General features: G+C 42.5%; 1 protein-coding gene across 6 annotated transcripts in view; it reads left to right on the top strand.

Moving 5' to 3' along the window:
- The window catches only part of R3HDM2 (R3H domain containing 2), a 174,087-nt gene that overhangs the window by 94,364 nt on the left and 61,106 nt on the right, over positions 1-18,617 (top strand). For all 6 annotated transcript variants that reach the window (XM_056562534.1, XM_056562531.1, XM_056562532.1 and 3 more), the window contains 4 exons: positions 4,588-4,674; positions 10,311-10,428; positions 10,699-10,777; positions 18,045-18,104. In XM_056562534.1, the coding sequence (XP_056418509.1) occupies positions 4,588-4,674; positions 10,311-10,428; positions 10,699-10,777; positions 18,045-18,104 (344 nt within the window). The remainder of the gene's footprint in view (positions 1-4,587; positions 4,675-10,310; positions 10,429-10,698; positions 10,778-18,044; positions 18,105-18,617) is intronic.

Raw genomic sequence — 18,617 nt, 5'->3', positions numbered from 1 at the left:
CGCCCGCAGAGCACTTTGCGCCCACATATGTGTTATCTCCGTACTCTGGCTAAATTGTGTCCCAAAAAATGGGGATCTTTTTTCCCATTTACCTCTTGTGAAAATGTAAAGTATGCGGCAACGCCTGCATGTCAGTGTAAATAATTTTATTTTTATAAATAACAAATTTACAACATACTGGTGTAGACTCCAACTGTTCCTTTTCATAATGGGTAAAAGGAGAAAAAGCCCCCCAAAATCTGTAAGGCAATTTCTCCCGAGTACGGCGATACCCCATATGTGACCCTAAAATGTTGCCTTGAAATACGACAGGTCTCCAAAGTGAGAGACCGCCATGCGCATTTGAGGCCTAAATTACGGTTTTGCATAGGGGTGGACATAGGTGTATTCTATGCCAGTGTTTCCCAAACAGGGTGCCTCCAGCTGTTGCAAAACTCCCAACATGCCTGGACAGTCAATGGCTGTCCGGCAATACTGGGAGTTGTTGTTTTGCAACAGCTGGAGGCTCCATTTTGGAAACCGTGCCGTACCAGACGTTGTTCATATTTATAGGGGAGGGGAGGGTATAGTGTTTTTTACTTATTTTATTTAAGTGTAGTGTAGTGTATTGTTTTTAGGGTACAGTCACACGGGCGGGGGTTCACAACGAGTTTGCTGCATCTAAATCTTGCAGCACTCCCTGTAAACCTCCGCCCATGTGAGTGTACCCTGTCCATTCACATTGGGGGAGGAAACATCCAGCGGTTGCAAAACTACAACTCCGAGCATGCCCTTTGGCTGTCCTTGCATGCTGGGAGTTGTAGTTTTGCAACAGCTGGAGGCACACTGGTTGCGAAACACAGAAACAGACTCAGTGTTTCGCAACCAGTGTGCCTTCAGCTGTTGCAAAAACTTCAAATCTCAGCATGCAGTGACAGCAGAAGGACATGCTGGAACTTAGTTATGCAACAGCTGGAGGCATACTGCTACAACTCCCAGCATGCCCTTTGGCAGTCCGTGCATGCTGAGGGTTGTAGTTATGCAACAGCTGAAGGCACACTGGTTGCAAAACACTTGAAAGTTTTTTTACTTAACTTAGTGTTTCCAAACCAGTATGCCTCCAGCTGTTGCACAACTTCAATTCCCAGCATGCATGGTCTGTCAGTGCATGCTGGGCGTTATAGTTTGGAGGCACAGCTGGAGTCACACGGGTTGGGAAAAAGAGTTAGGAAACTAACAATGTTTCCCAACTAGTGTGCCTCCAGCTGTTGCAAAACTATAATTCCCAGCATGGCCAGACATGCTGGAAGTTGTATTTCGGCAATATCTGAAGGGTCATGCTTGGGCATGCTGGGAGTTGTAGTTTTGCAACAGCTGGAGGTCCACAGTTTGTAGACCACGGTATAATGGTCTCCAATCTGTGGTCTTCCAGATGTTACAGAACTACAACTCCCAGCATGCCTCGACAGAGTGGGCATGCTGAGATTTGTAATTTTGGAACATCTGGAAGAGCACAGATTGGAGACCATTATACAGTGGTCTCCAAACTGTGGCCCTCCAGATGTTGCAAAACTACAACTCCCAGCATGCACAGAAAGCCAAAGGCTGTCTGGGCATGCTGGGAGTTGCAGTTTTGAAACTCCCAGAGGCAGCAGTGAGATCGCTTTACCGTTATCTTACTGCTGCTAATGAAGATGCCCCCCTGCTGCTGTAAACTCATCGCTGGGACGCACCACCCCCGGGACCGCCTGGAGGACACCGCTCGCATCGGGACACCGCATGGCCGGGTAAGTGACGCCGGGGGACGGGTAAGTGACACTTAGCAGAGCGGTGTGTGTCCCGATCCCCGTGATCCGGACTCGCACACCGCGCTGCTATCAGCTAGATATGATCAGATTTGACTAGCTGATAGCAGCGATCGCTGGGGGGGGGGGGGAATGAAACCCCCCGTGGTCGCATGGTAAGATGGCTGGCTATCAGTGATAGCCACCATCTTACCGGGTGCTGGGGAAAAGTATAACGGAAAGCAGTAAATTGTAAAAATAAAAGGAGAATGATCTACAATGTTAAGTGGATTACAAAGCTATTTTAATGTGACGGAGCTTGATCAATGATAAATAAGCTATCAAACATTTCCTATGTAAATGTATTAAATTGTTGGATCATAAAAGAACAATACCAATATACAAGTGCTCTAATGAATAACTGCACTGTAAACAAATATTCTATATGCAAATTATTTTAAAAGTGCTTTGGAATAACCAAGGAGTAAAAAGCAATATAAAGCAAACCAAATGAGGAATTGAGATAGGAAAGTAAAAACATTCTGGTGGTTCCTTAGTAGAACTTTCCTTCAGAAATAGAAAGGATTTCGCTACGTGCAGTTAAAGTTGGCTTATATTTACGGGGAAAAAGACGCACTTGCGTCAACATTTTTGGTGCAAAGGAAAAGTACGCAGGTAATCCATGTGTACTATATATGCAGCTCCAAGGTACCCTGATTCAGCCACATCTGGAGGACATGCTCTACCAAAACGTGCGCAAAAAAAGGGCTTGCGCAAAATTTTGCGCAAAAAAATACACACAAAACAGGGGTAAAATCTTTGATACATGTCCCCCTGTATCCCTCATTTCAGTTACCCATCTTGCTTTGTGTAACTATTTTGTGCTGTTGTATTTTGGCAGTACTTCTCATTCTGCTGTTTATACACTTCAAATTGAGTTTGACTATTTATTTTTTTTTCTTCCATACTTGAAGCAATGCCCAATAAAATGTGTGGGGGAGATTGATGAGTTGGTGTTTATCATGTAAAAGGTTCTAGGTGCACTTGTCATGCATGGGGACTGGTTTGGTAAACCACCATGGTCACTAAAATGAAGGAGATACAAATCTCTTTACAACACTATGCCCCATTGTAAAACTATATAAAGTACTTCTAATAGTAGTAAACCGGCCATTAGAATGCATTACAGTCTAAGGTTGACGACTTGTGCATGTAACTGACCAAACTTTTATGGAACCGCCACTGATCATATTATTAAATGACAGTCGACCATACATGCTGCCTCTCCATTCACTGGGGACAGAGGGCTCCCATTCTCTTGTTCAGTGGTCAGCCCTCTACCAGTCAACGAGGGTTCCCTTTTTTACATAACCTTTAATCTGGGCATAACCCCATTAATGGATTCTCAACTAGAGCAGTCTTATCCATATGATTGTCCAACTTTGAGAAGCAAGTCCTATGGTCTGGCAGCTTCATTAAAAAAAAATATACATGCAATTAAAGGGGTACTCCCGTGGAAACCTTTTTTTATTTTTTTTATTTTATTTTTTTTAAATCAACTGGTGCCAGAAAGTTAAACAGATTTGTAAATTACTTCGATTTAAAAAATCTTAATCCTTCCAATACATTTTATGGGCTGTATACTACAGAGGAAATGCTTTTCTTTTTGGATTTCTCTGTTGTCATGACCACAGTGCTCTATGCTGACCTCTGCTGACCATTTTAGGAACTGTCCAGAGCAGCATATGTTTGCTATGGGGATTTTCTTCTGCTCTGGACAGTTCCAAAAATGGACAGCAGAGGTCAGCAGAGAGCACTGTGGTCGTGACTTCAGAGAAATCCAAAAAGAAAAGCCTTTCTTCTGTAGTATACAGCCCCTAAAAAGTACAGGAAGGTTTAAGATTTTTTAATAAAAGTGATTTACAAATCTGTTTAACTTTCTGGCACCAGTTGATTTAAAAAAAATAAAAGGTTTTGCACGGGAGTACCCCTTTAATGTCCCAACTATAGAAATTTGGAAAGAAATCCTACAGAATAGTCACTTATGTCCATGGCAGACATAAGCACCGTCCCATTGAAAAAGCAGGGAATGACTGAGTAGGGCCTTTGGTGTGTATTTTGTAGTAAGACGTCCCCCATAAAACCGTTGTTGCCAAAAAGCTGTGTAGTTGCTATGTTATTAAAGTAATATGCATTGTCTGATGCATTGTTTCCCAACCAGGGTGCCTCCAGCTGTTGCAAAACTACAAATCCCAGCATGCCCGGACAGCCTCCGACTGTCCAGGCATGCTAAGAGTTTTATTTTGCAACCGCTGAAGGCACCCTGGTTTGGAAACACTGGTCTGATGAGTGGTACTTTACCAGAAGTTTGGGCTGGTATACAATTAAAAACATATTACGCTGAACTGCTACCTAATAGTGCTGTTCTGCTTCTACTGGTAAAATGATACTTCTGTCTCAGTCATTTGCTGCCATATAACTTATGACAAAATGACACTGTTATACACCCTTAAGATGACTTGGTCACTTTGGATAAGCGATACAATTGGTCTAGGGAAGTGGATACGTGCCATCCATTTTTGTTGAGAGGGAAAAAGGAGACTTGTATGTGGGCATGTGCTATAAAACATAGACATCCACAACAATACAAAATACATTTTGCATTCAGTGCCCATGTAGCCACCATGTGTGACATGTAACACAAAGACGGGAACAGAAAAAAGTCTGCTCGACATAAGTGTGTGACATGGTACATGAAATACGTTGTTAAACTCTGCTCTATCAGCTTTACGTGTATATCTAATAATTAAAATTTTCTCTTCAGTCAAACTCCAAGTTAAAATTGGTGAGAAGTTTAGCTGTGTGTGAAGAATCTTCTGGACCATTTGTGGATATCCCAGTGGAACCTCAGGTAAAATTGTCAAGCATTAAAGGAAAGCTGTCACATGTTTTCTCCTGCACTATCCACAGGTACTGATGGATAGTGCAGGAGATGCTGATTCCAATGAGTTATACCTTGCCCGGATGCGCCCGGCGGTTCGCCCGCAGTCGTGTCCTTTGGATAGGGGAGAAGATGTCTAGAGGCAGAGTATTCCTTTAAGGCCTTCCAACTCTGCCCTATTAAAACGTTAAGGAGGAGATTTATCAAAGGATAGGGGATAAGATGTTTGATAGCAGGGGTCCCACTGCTGGGGACATGCCAGACATCCAGTGCACAGAGCGAACTTCGCTCCAAGCTGGATGACTGGCGATGTGGGGTGGAGGCTCATGACTTCACGGCCACGCCCCCCCCGACACAAGTCTATGGGAGGGGGCATGACGGCCGTGACGTCGCGAGCGGGACGCAGCTGTGAAGTCACAAGCCTCCGGTACTGCACCCAATGCTCTAAACGAATGCCTAGTGCAGCAGGAAGATGGCGGGGGTCCCCAGCAGCGGGTCTCTCACGATCAGACCTCTTATTCCTTATTTCCTTTGGATAGGGGATAAGATGTTTAGGGGCGGAGTATCCCTTTAAGGCCTTCCAACTCTGCAGTATTAAAACGTTAAGGGGGAGATTGATCAAAACCTGTGTAGTTACCTATAGCAACCAATCAGATTGCTTCTTTCATTTTTAAAGAGGCTTGTGAAAAATGAAAGCATTCTGGTTGGTTGCTATGGGCAACTGCACCACTCTTCCGCGGGGTCAGTGTTAGCTTGGGATATGCATGTGCACATGTTCTTATGGCTGGTTTGTATAGACTTAGGGTCTATATTCACACGGCAGAATTTCCGCTTTCAGAATTCTGCCTCAAATTAAAGCCCATAGACTTCTATGGGATCCCGCACTCCCATTCACACTTCTGAATTTCCACTTGCGGAATTCTGCTGTGTGAATAGACCCTTAATGGTCAGCCGTATAGGCCCTAAAGGACCCAGCCCAGAAACCTCCAGCTGTTGCAAAACTCCAACTCCCTGCATGCACTGACAGACCATACATGCTGGGAGTTGTAGTTATGCAACAGCTGGAGGCACATTGGTTGCGAGTTTGTTACTTAACTCAGTGTTTCACAACCAGTGTGCCTCCAGCTGTTGCAAAACTAGAACTCCAAGCATGTACAGTCTCTCAGTGCATTCTGGGAGTTGTAGTTTTGCAACATCTGGAGGCACACTGGTTGCAAAACACTGAGTTAGGACACAAACTCTGTTTCACAACCAATGTGTCTGCAGCTGTTCCAAAGCTGTAACACTCAGCATGCATTGACGGTCAAAGGGCATGCTGGGAATTGTAGTTTTGCAACAGCTGGATGCACACTTTTTCATAGAAAAAAAATGTGCCTCCAGCTATTGCATAACTACAACCCCCAGCATGCACAGACTACCAAAGGGCATGCTGGGAGTTGTAGTTGGAACTCCAGCTGTTGCTAAACTACAACTCCCAACATGCCCTTTTGGCTGTGCACGCTGAGTTGTTGCTAAGCAACAGCAGGAGGTGAACAGGCCTCACCTCTGTATTCTGCCACCCGGACCGCCACCGCTCCTGGCGCCGGGACCACCGCCGCCGCTTTTCAGGGGACCCCCGCCGGACCAGGGAGAGGTAGGAGACCCCCTCCGGCCCCGATTGCCCCCCCGATCACCGCCCAGCAGGGCAGTGATTGGTCGGTCGTTACGACCTATCAATCATGTGATCGTTAGGTGGCACCCGTGCTCCTGCTGAGTAAGGGTGAATGGGGCTGTCTCGGACAGCCCCATTCACCCCTTTTTTTCTGGGTCACCAGAGACCCGATTGACCCGGAATCACCGGTCCCCCAGGGGTTTGCACGGGGTGCCTGCTGATGGATATCCCGGTCCTGTCCCAGCGCGGCGGGGACTAAAGTTCCCACGGGCGTACAGGTACACCCTGGGTCCTTAAGTACCACTGTGTCGGGGCGTACCTGTACGCCCTGGGTCCCTAAGTGGTTAAAGGGGTTGTCTGACTAGCCAGTTTATTCCTTTTAGAATAAAAATATCTAAACAGAATATAAACATTACACTCTTTAATACCCACTGCTACCTTTTACTTTGGGCACTGCTATGCCTCTGTAGGAATTGTAGTAAGGGTGCATTCACACGGCCGTTTGTCCCCGTTTTTTTTTTATCCCTGTTTCAGCTCCGTTTTTGCAGATTGTAAACGGCTTAAAAACGGTTTTAAAAAAAAATCCCATTCATGTCAATGGGATTTTTTTACAATCCGTTTACATCCGTGGGCACCCGTTTGCACTCGTTTACGTTTTTTTTCACGGAAAAAAAATCGGCACATGCAGTATTTTTTCTTCCGTGAAAAAAAACAGAAGAAAACACGGACAGCATAATTTTAAATTGAAGTCTATGGCAAACGGATGAACCTTTAATGTCATCCGTTTGCACCCGGGTTTAAAATATCCGTAATTACATCTGAGCATGCTCAGAAGAGCAGACTCCTGCAGTGTTGTGGGACTACTACTACTCTCATCATGGAAACACGTCTGTTCCATGATGGGAGTAGTAATTCCCCAGCTGCAGGAGTCTGCCGGTGGCTGGGGGGACTACATTAGTGTTTGTACTACAACCCCCATCATGGATCAGACTCTGTTCCATGATGAAGGTTGTAGTACAGGGGCTGAGGGATTGATCGCATCGGGTCTCACTTCTGAGACCCGATACGATCTGAAGTTATTAAGCAGGGAAGCGGGCGGCATGGTCCGTAACCCTGCGATCACCGATGTATTTTACTTTCACTTTTAAATTCCCCGCGGGGAGCTCTGAATGGCCGGTACCGAGGAGCCAATCAGGGCTCCCTGCAGGGATTTTTAAAAATGGACAAACAATGTATATTAAAAGCGCTGTGGGGGGCAAGATATATAGCAATATATATCTAGCCCCCCAGCGCATTTATAAAGATATAACCCCCGCCAGCGCAAAAATATATACCGTATTTTTCGCCATATAAGACGCACTTTTTCTTCCCCAAAGCGGGTTGGTGCGTCTTATACGGCGAATATACCCCCGGAGGCTGAGAGCGGAAAGTCAGCAGTAAGTACAGAGCCTCATGACCGATAGATAGATAGATAGATAGATAGATAGATAGATAGATAGATAGATAGATAGATAGATAGATAGATATATTATATATACCCCCCGTCAGCGCATTTATAATGTAACCCTCGCCTGCGCAATTATCAATATATACCCCCCGCTGGTGCATATGTCATTACTGCAGCGCGATGTATGAATAGTATTTTACTGGCAGAGCATCTATTTTACTTGCAGATGCTGCTGATAGAATACTATTCATACATCGCGCTGCAGCCTGCAGGGGCATGTTATATAGAAGTGCTGTGGGGGCCAGATATATAGTATTATCTGGCCCCCACAGCACTTCTATATAATATGCCCCATGCAGCACGATGTATGAATAGTATTCTATCAGCAGCAGCGGCTGGTGCGATGGTCTGCCAGTAAAAAAATATTCATACATCGCACTGCAGTAATGACATATGCGCCAGCGGGGGGTCACAGAAATGCACTGGCAGGGGGTATATATTGATAATTGCGCTGGCGGGGGGTATATAATTATAAAGGCGGGGGTCACATATATATATATTGCGAGGGTACCGAATTTTTCGCCATATAAGACGCTCCGGCATATAAGACGCACCCAATTTTAAAGGAGGAAAATCTAGAAAAAAAAGATTCTGAACCAAATACTGTAGTAAAATATTTTATATCAGTATAGTTCCCCCACAATAGTTGGCAGTATAGTTCCCCCACAATAGTTGGCAGTATAGTTCCCCCACAATAGTTGGCTGTATAGTTCCCCCACAATGGTAGGCAGCTCCCCCCCCCACAGACATACAGCTTCCAGCCATATACAGTGTACGGCTGGAGGCTGTATGTCTGTGTGCTGCCCCCACAGTGTTCCGGTCACCGCTCCTCTGGCCCGGTGTCACAATCTACTTCTATGGCCTATGGACCATAGCAGTAGGTGCCGGGATCGGAGGAGCGGTGACCGGAACACTGAAGATTGCGCGCCGCCGGTCACTCAACAGGCCCCGGCCGGCGCGCGTCTTCCTCCGGTCCTCCTGCGCCTCTATGGTTGTACGCACGGGATGTCACTGAGGTCCCGTGCGTACAACCATAGAGAGGCGGGGGATTGCAGGAAGACCGCAGGAGGACCGGAGGAAGATGCGCATCGGCCTGGGAATGGTTAGTGACCCGCGGATATCCTTATGTCCCGAAAAGATTTTTCAGGACACAGGGATGTCCGGCATAGGAAAACCTATGATTATCTGCCCGGGCCGGCTCCTGTGCGTGGCTACAGGCGGGGGCCAGCCAGAGCAGGTAAAAACTAATTCATGTATACTAAAAACCAGGGTGCCTCCAGCTGATGTGAAACTACAACTACCAGCATGTCCGAACAGCCTTTGCCGGTCCGGGCATGCTGGGAGTTGTAGTTTCACAACAGCTGGAGGCACCCTGGTTTTTAGTATACAGGTATTAGTAATTCACCTGCCCGGCACCCGGAACTGTATGTTCCAGGCGTAGGGCAATAAACATAGCCGGTGTGAGGTGAAAAATTCACCGGCGGTCATGAGGCTCTGTACTTACTGCTGACTTTCCGCTCTTGCCCACAGCAGCCTCCGGGGGTATATTCGCCGTATAAGACGCACCAACCCGCTTTGGGGAAGAAAAAGTGCGTCTTATACGGCGAAAAATATGGTATATATTTTTGCGCTGGAGGAGGTTATATCTTTATAAATGCGCTGGGGGGCTAGGTATATAGCGCTATATATCTTGCCCCCCACAGCACTTTTAATATGCATTGTCCATTTTAAAAATCCCTGCAGGGAGCCCTGATTGGCTCCTCGGTACGGGCCATTCAGAGCTCCCCGCGAGAAATGAAAGTAAAATACATAGGTGATCGCAGGGTTGTGGACCATGCCGCTCGCTCCCCTGCTTAACAACTTCTGATTGGATCGGGTCTCAGAAGTGAGACCCGGTGCGATCAATCCCTCAGCCCCTGTACTACTACCCCCATCATGGAACAGAGTCTGTTCCATGATCGGGGTAGTAGTACAAGCACTAATGTAGCCTCCCCAGCTGCCGGCAGACTCCTGCAGCTGGGGTACTACTACTCCCACCATGGAAACAAGTCTGTTCCATGATGGGAGTAGTACTAGTCTTGGCTGCAGGAAGTCTGTAGGTGGCTGATTTTTTCATAAAAGAAAGAAAAAATTAAAAACTGTTACAAACGCTTCAAAATGGATACCCGTTTGATCAGCCGTTTCTATCTGATTTTTTTTTTTAAATCTGTTTTTTTTTTTTTTTTTTTTTTTTTAAACAGAACGGGGGCAAACGGCCGTGTGAACGCACCCTAATCTGAAATAAACACTGGCATGTTGCAGCTCCTATAATATTTACCGCACTTTTCTTTAGTACAATCATTGCTTTAAAAAGAAGAAAAAATGTTAAATAAATACAGCTCAAACACTTTTTGTCATGAGGTGAGATATAACTGTATCATGTGCATTGTCTTTGATCTTATTCTTTAGGATGTCATTCAGTTACATATCAGCTGCCCATCTGATAAGGAGGAGAAGTCCTGCAAAGATGGTTCTGAGAAGGAGGAAAAAAATAAAGAGAAGGGGCCAAAGAAAATGTTGTCTAGAGGTTGGTATTAGTTGAAAAGCAGATCATCATTTTGGACTGTGAATAGCGCCTCTCCTGACAGGGACTCTACCTTGGCCAATGCCCCTTCCTTGTGAGGATTGCCATAATAATGGCAAAGTTCTGACCCTTTCTCACAAATTCCACCAGATGTGATAAAACGGTGTACAGATGTGAACAGAGCCTGAAGTGCAATCGGCACTGTTTATCAGCTTCTATTTAGTTGTATTGTATAGAACTGTCACAATGCTTAATAAATGTATTTATTTATAGATTCTAGTCAAGAGTACACAGACTCTACTGGAATAGATGTACATGAATTTTTAGTGAACACACTGAAGAATAACCCAAGGTATGTATAGTTGTAACTTTTATTCATTTTTTTTTTTACATTTTCATTAATATTGACTCTTAAAGAGTAGCTCCCACCATCTGTATTTTTTTCTGTCCCTACCTATTGCTAATCTATCCCTAAACCCCTCCCTGCCTTTAAAAAAAAAAAAAATTCTACCTTATAAATAGCTGATCTTCTGCTCTTCTCCCTAGCTCTGCCAGAAACCGACTTCCCCAGCAGGCGCGACGTCACTGATGCCTGCTGGGCGCTGACTTCTGCCCTCACTTTATCTATGCTGCGCTCCTATTAGGAGTGCGCATAGATGATCAGTGAATCGCACGGCAGGCTGCTCCGGTGTCTCCTCCCTGTTTAGCAGTGTAGTGTAATGCAGAGAGGAGGAGTATAGGAGCATCGCTTAGCTGCCATGCTCACTGCCGAGACCCGGGACCGAAACAAAGTACGGGTAAGTGAAATAAGATCTCACTTACCTGTACAGGACATGTACAGTCCTGGAGCATCAGCGCAGCACTGAGATTCAGTGCCGTGCTGTCCTCCAGACTGTACATGCTGGGGGCAGGCAGCCAATGAGGCAGCTGCGAGGCTAGGCATCCAATGAGCGAAGCCCCGGGGTTCACAGCGCTTGCTCCCGCCTGTCTGTTTGACAGGCAGGGAGCAAGCGCTGCCTGAATGAATTAGGACTGATTGCCCGGCCGGCATCGGTCCAAATTCAGGCGTGACGTCACGCCAGGCTGCAGTCGGCCACTAGGAGACCCCTAGTGGACAGTTTTCAAATGTAAAATGCAACATATCAAAGTACTATGACATATCAAAAAAAAAAAGTTGCTGACAGTGCCCTTTTAAAAGTATTTAAAGGGGTATTCCGGCTTTAAACATCTTATCACCTATCCAAAGGATAGGGGATAAGGTGCATGATCTCAGGGGTCCTGCCGCTGGGGACCCCTGCAATCTCTGTGCAGCTCCCAACATTCTGTGGCGGGCGTTGCCTCCAAGACGGGGACATGACTTCACGGCCATGACCCCTAGTGACTCCACGCCACACCCCCTCCATTCATAGACATGAATGGAGGGGGCGTGGTCGTGACATCAAGACCCCGTCTCAGAGGCAACGCCCACCACAGAATGCTCGGGAGCTGCACAGAGATCGTGGGGGTCCCCAGCAGCGGGACCTCTGCAATCATACATTTTATCCCCTATCCTTTTGCATAGGGGATAGGATGTATAAAGCCGAAATACCCCTTTAACTTCCCAGTACACAGTATTAGATTTTGGCATCATTAGATCTTGGGCACGTTTTAAAGCAGTTATCAACCCTTTAAAAATTAATGGTCTATCCTCAGGTCCTTTTTAAATGTGCAGTAAGTTAAAAAAAAAAAAAAAAAACGCAGCACTTGAGGCGAAGTTAGGAATTTGAACTTTTATTCACCTTTGAATAAATAATGTTTCAGTTTTCATATTGGATCTTTTCTGCATGTGAGACCTGAGATGTTATGCTTATTATTTATAAGTAAATATAACAATTCCTATGTTTACTTCACTTGGACTGTATAGCTATCTAATCTTCTGTTATCCTTATGGAACTGTCACTAGTCCTCACAAGTAGCACATTTTGTGGCTTTTCTCCCAGTTGTACAGGTGGGTTATTTATTATTAGCATAGTCCTATGCACTGGCAATGTTGGAGGTTATAGCAACTGTTCTTTTGGAAGACATTCACAAAACGTTCTCCGCTGTGAGGCCTCGAGACATGTTTGAAAACCGGGTCATGAGTTATGCTAGACTTGAAAGACTTGCAGAATGTTGAGGTAGTTTTTATTTTATTTTTATATATATATTTTTTTTTGCAAACCCTTCGTTTTCCACTTTGGCTCCTTTGGTGTATTATCATATCTTGAAAATGATATAAAATCAACGTATACTAGATGTAAAATGTGTTTTTTTTTAAACACGGATTTGATCTTTATTTACACAAAAGCCCCTGTATTATCTTTCTATGATTAGGGCATGGTGACCTGTGACAACAAATCTCACTTGTTATGCAACCAAAATATTTGGGCAACTTGTTGCATAATTTTATTACAATACCGACTGTTAAAAAAGAAAAACCAAATTGCATCGCAAGCAAGTTGCGTTGAGATCAGTAGTTTCAAAATCGCATCCAAAAAATCTACTTATTGCAACTGTCGATTGCAGTCACACTAAGGGAGATTCATCAAATCCTGTCCAGAGGAAAAGTTGCTGAGTTGCCCTTAGAAACCAATCAGATTGCTTTTTTTTTTTTTTTTTTTTTTTTATATATATATATATATATATATATATATATATATATATATATATATATATATATATATATATATATATATATAGAGGTCTTTAAAGAAATGAACAATCTGGTTGGTTGTTATGGGCAACTCGGCAACTTTTTTTTTCCCTGAACAGTTTTAATTTGAAATAAATCTCACCTGCTATGTCTCAATGCGACACTATTTACTAGCATTATGTGCGATAGTTATCTTTGTATTGTGTGACCAAAGTCGTTGTGTAACCCTAGCCTAAATACTGTATGAAATTGTTAAATCTAGACAGCTTTTTAATTGGATCTGTTCAAAGAAAAAAATATTGTGGGGGATGTCCAAGCAGACTTTCGATCTAGTACGCAGACTGGGATTTACGTAAGCTTGATTCACTCTAGTGTCAGCGCTATAAAGTGAACAACCAGTCACTTTGAAAATGCAGGAGGCATGTTATAGAGCAGGAGTTCTGCTTAATTGGTTTTGTTAGGAAAGTTCCAGTATAACTTGTCATTTTTTCTTTGAAATATGCTCCTTTTTACAGTCCACTGGTTGGTCCTACTCTGTGATTGACAACCTTCCTGTGCAAACATAGCTGTCAATCCCTGATTAAGCCCACCCACTGGACTCATAAGCTTAAAATGCATCAGGATTTTAATGAATTAATTACATGTTGTTTTTGAAATTTTTTTTTTTTTTTTTACAATTAACTATCAATCTGCTGAGCACCCCTTGCTCTATAACATGCGGCCTGCACACTAAAATGCACTGGTTCTCTTTACCTACTTGACATTATAGTCTCAAGCTCTTGATACTGAAACCAGCCTGCTTATTAAGTTGTAGTAAATATCAAAACCAGTGAATTCTGAGCTCCCAACAGGCCAGGACCCCTTCATTTAGATACAACTTGACATTATGAGACATAGACCGTATTCACACGGCAGAATTTCTGCGTTGAATTCTGCACAGAAATTCTGCATGAATTTATAGCCCATATAGTAATTCTGCTGTGTGAATGGGACAGCAGAATGCCATTGAAGTGTATTGGCTATAAATTCATGCAGAGTTCAGTGCAGCCATTTACACTTATCAGATACTTCTAAAGAGCGAAAAGGAAAGTCCTATCAGGACAGCCCCTTTTTGTTAAGCGGCTTACCCAGCTTTTTAGATGATCCAATAGACTCTAAACTGCTGACACAATTTTTTGGAATACAGCCACTACATTTTTTAAATGGGCACTCTCATTAGAGGAGATATGCGGTGAAAATCTTAACTCCTCCTGTGCCCAGACTGCAAAAAAACCCCAAAAAACTTAAACTCTCCTTCCTACGTTTCCCCGTTGCGGAGATAGCAGCATCCTGTTCCTCCGCTGCTGCTAGTCTTCCTCTTTCTTATCCTCGGAACGTCACAGCGCTGTCAGCGTATTGCCAGCCGCAGCGACCGGCCAAGGCGGGACATCGCTGCGGACGGCGATACACTGACAGCACTGTGACGTTTCGAGCCTAAAAAGCATGGAGCCGAGCAGCGCCGGAGGAACGGGATGTCGATATCTCCTCAACGGAGATATCGACATCCCCCCCCCATCTCTTGCACAGACTTTGGACTCCTGCTGGCCTGGCAGAAGTCCAAAATCAAGAAATGCAGTCTGGGTTGTGTGTGAAGCCTTAGCCAATCATAGCTCATCTCACACTGAACTGCTCTGGGCTGTGTGTAGCAGAGTGAGGGAGGAAGTACTCCCCTGTATGGCTTCAGATGATGACTGAGACTGAGCAGAAAATACAGAGCAATGTCAAGGTAGAACACTAAAAAATAATAAAAATAAAGGCTGGGGGGGGGGGGGGGGGTTTATCATGATGGGGCAGTGAACTGGTAGGATTATAAAATTTTAACAAGATCATGACAGGTACTCTTTAAGCCAAAGCCAGAAGTGTATTCGAGAGAAATGGGAAATATAAAGTAAGGACTTATACTTCTTCCTACTGGATTCAGTTTTTGCTTTGGCTCAAAAAAACTCGAGAAAAACCTTTGTGGAATCCTATCTTATGAGTTTTCTTGTTTGTTTTAGTGGTTCTTTGCTATGGGTTAAAAATTGTCTCACCTAGAAGTCCCACTCATATAGTCTCAGCAGTAGCTGCCTTAGCAGTAGCAGTGTAATCACTTGTACAGATAGCTGCCTTATAAACTTCTTTGGTCATCTGCTATGTCATGCGGTAATAACTCAATTTATGAATTATGGTCATAAAATATTATACAAAATTAAACATTTTGAAAATTATCATCAAAATTGTGACCTGGTGAATTGTAGACAAATCAAATCAATATAATTCACATCTGTGTCCGACTATTTCTTCAAGTATCAACAAGTTATTTTTGACGGGATGACATTAACGCTTAAGGTTGTAGTTTTGCAATATACAATAATACACAGGTATTATAAAAGTGTGCAGATTTATTGGTTATAAGGTTATAAACATAAGAGTTACAAACACAATTATATATGCAATTGAATATCAATTAGATATATTAGTAAACATTATAAGATTGTTAATTGACTACATATAGTAGAACAATACATGTAATAAGTAACTTGTTACAATAAAACAAAAGCTACTAGGTTAGGATATCATACAAGAAAAAGGTTACATATCGCTGTGTTGAGAGGAAACCTCGTGATATCAAGATGGGCAGTATCTAATCATAGACATCAATATAGAATGCTAAATACACTCCGCCCTCTTCTATCCATCTCCAAATCACATGATTCCAAGAATGAGCAAATCCATCTAAGGATATAAACATGCAAGAAATTTTATATACTTCTGCCCCATTCTTGACTATTTTCTATACATGATCTTGGTTAGACATTAAGACAAATAGCAGAGTGTTATGATCTTGCTAGTCTATATTTTAGGAGGAAGAACTTGAAACAAGTTTGCTGTGTGGGAAATATACTTATAACACTTTGTTTGACGAGAAGGAATTCTATCAATATCTAAAGCAATCATTCAATGCTTTCTTATAGATCTGGAAAATACTCTTCTGCAGTTAGAATCTATAATCCAGAACCTCCTATGACTATAATCGTTACATGAAGATAATAATTTTAATTTATTCGCCAATCTAAATGGTATAATTCCATCAGCATTATCCAAATTAGTCTTAATTAAATGAAATGCCATTTTTGTGTCTCTTACCAAGTCTATGTAAGAACCTTGCTTCAGCTCTTAGAAAAGCTTGATGGTCCATCACATCGTCGGGGATAGCCATAGTCTGTACCATGTGATCAATCCGGCTTGCTGGGATCTACGATATGATGGCTTTCATCTTGTAGACCTCTTTCAGTGGTTAGACTTCTTTGTCTTTGTCTAAGTCTTTCCTCTAGGTGTGTCTCCTCTTTGTTTCTTTGTGTGTTTGTGTTCTCTACAGTGTCTAACATCTGGTTTAACAGACTTTTTAATTAGTTAGACACACCTCCCTAAATAAATTGGAATTGGGTTGGGCGTGTACATATGGTAATGACTTTGACATCACTATATTACCCAGAATGCATTTAGGCATATCACCAATAATGTCTTTCATGATGGTGTAATGACAACTACCCACCTTCTAGGGGGGCTATTGTTAAGGCAATTAGCATCATTACTATTAAGGGTCAACTGTTCAAAGTTGATTTGAAACCCACATTCCACAAATGATGTATGGTGCCCAAAATTAGAAATTCAGGGATTATCTTTGACATTTATAAGTAATTAAAACCTGGATTCTCATAGACATCTTGGGGCCTACCCAGACATCCACATTTATTGGAGAAATAAGAATACCATGGTGGTCTCTTTCACACAGACGTGTGAATCTCTGTGTGTCCAGTCAAATGGATAATGAATTAATTGTTAATCAGAATAACATTCACAAGACTGGCTAACTAGCCTTGTACAAAGACTCATTATCAAAGTCTATACTTGAGACCTTCCCACCAGGTCTTAGGAATACAAGCACTTAGCAATGCTCCCTGTGAGAATCATATATATATATATATATATATATATATATATATATATATATATATATATATATATATATATATATATATATATATATATATGAAAAAAGATGTATATACTGATGTACTTTACAATACTAACAGTATATGACAAGATCATATGTCCTACTGATTAGATAAGAAACTGTGAAATAATGGTCTTATCCGAATAAACATTAGTTCATAGATAGATATAGAGAGAGAGAGAAAGAGAGAGAGAAAGAAAGAAACCGATATCTGCTCTAGCTCCTCTATCTCTAATCATCTAATATATAGAACTAATGTTCATTCGGATAAGACAATTATTTCACAGTTAATTATCTCATCCCCCCTTCTCTCCATTCACCCCCCTTCACCTTGGGTGAATTGTGGTAGTGTCGTCTAGAGAGTGTAACTAGCCCCCTTATCTGTCTTATCTAAGCAGCCATAAATATCGAAGGAGACCAGAAGTATTCTTCTCCCAGGCTGGCACTTGTAGAGAAGAACTTGAGAATAGATTGTGGTCTATTTAGAACATACAACATGGTGGACACCTCATGCTATTATTCTATTAAACATAGGGATTCATTTTTGGGGCCTGTAATAAGTGTGACAGCTACATGGCTAAGTCACTTTAATATAGTTGGCGCTTGACTTGTGTTCACATTTTCTGCCTTCTAAGGGTGCATTCACATCTCTTATTAGTGTATCCCTATGTACTTCATTGATTTCAATAAGCCGCCTAGAGTCAGATGGTGTCTCTTTCCTGTTTTGAACTGGATTGAAAAGTGCAGCAGACCTTGGCTTTCAGTCAGGTACAAACAACCGAATACAATCAGAAAATTAGCCAACTGGGGAAGACAATCTGAATCCGGGTGGCTCGTTGAAATCAATGGGGTACGGCATTTCTGCAAAAAAGATCTTCTAAGTCACTAACACAAAGTTTTAATTCCCTTTAGGGACAGAATGATGCTGCTAAAATTAGAACAAGAAATCCTTGAATTTATTAATGACAATAGGTAAGTGTACAGCTCGGAGCTTCCTCAGCATGTAGTTGGCAAGAATGAAATCCTTATTTAAATAAGCAAGCTGCAGCTTGCATATATTCAGCATGTGATGTAGTGCTAGTCCCAGAGGTTGGTGTATTTTTATTTCTTGACCTATTTAGAAATAAACATCAAAGTATAGATATTTTGTATTCGTGTGATGCTACCGAATGAGGTTGTTTAACTGGAGCACATGAATATATTTTCCATAGATTTACACACCAACGCATATATATATATATATATATATATATATATATATATATATATAATATATATAATATATATATATTCTGACCAGACTTGTAGAATTGTTTCTGTACATCCTGTTTTTCATAGGGAAAAAAATGTAATGAAAACAAAATAATCTAAGTTAAATTTTGTGCTTGGAAATTGGGGGCCGATACCTGGCTTAGACCTCTGATTGTCTGAGATGTGAAGAAATTACAGGAAATGTTATGGGAAGAAAATACTCGCTGGAGGCAG

Source organism: Hyla sarda, chromosome 2 (assembly GCF_029499605.1).
Source record: "Hyla sarda isolate aHylSar1 chromosome 2, aHylSar1.hap1, whole genome shotgun sequence".
NCBI classification, from domain to species: Eukaryota; Metazoa; Chordata; class Amphibia; order Anura; family Hylidae; genus Hyla; species Hyla sarda.
The sequence above is the reverse complement of the archived record's forward strand: the minus strand, read 5'-3'. Positions and strand labels throughout refer to the sequence as shown.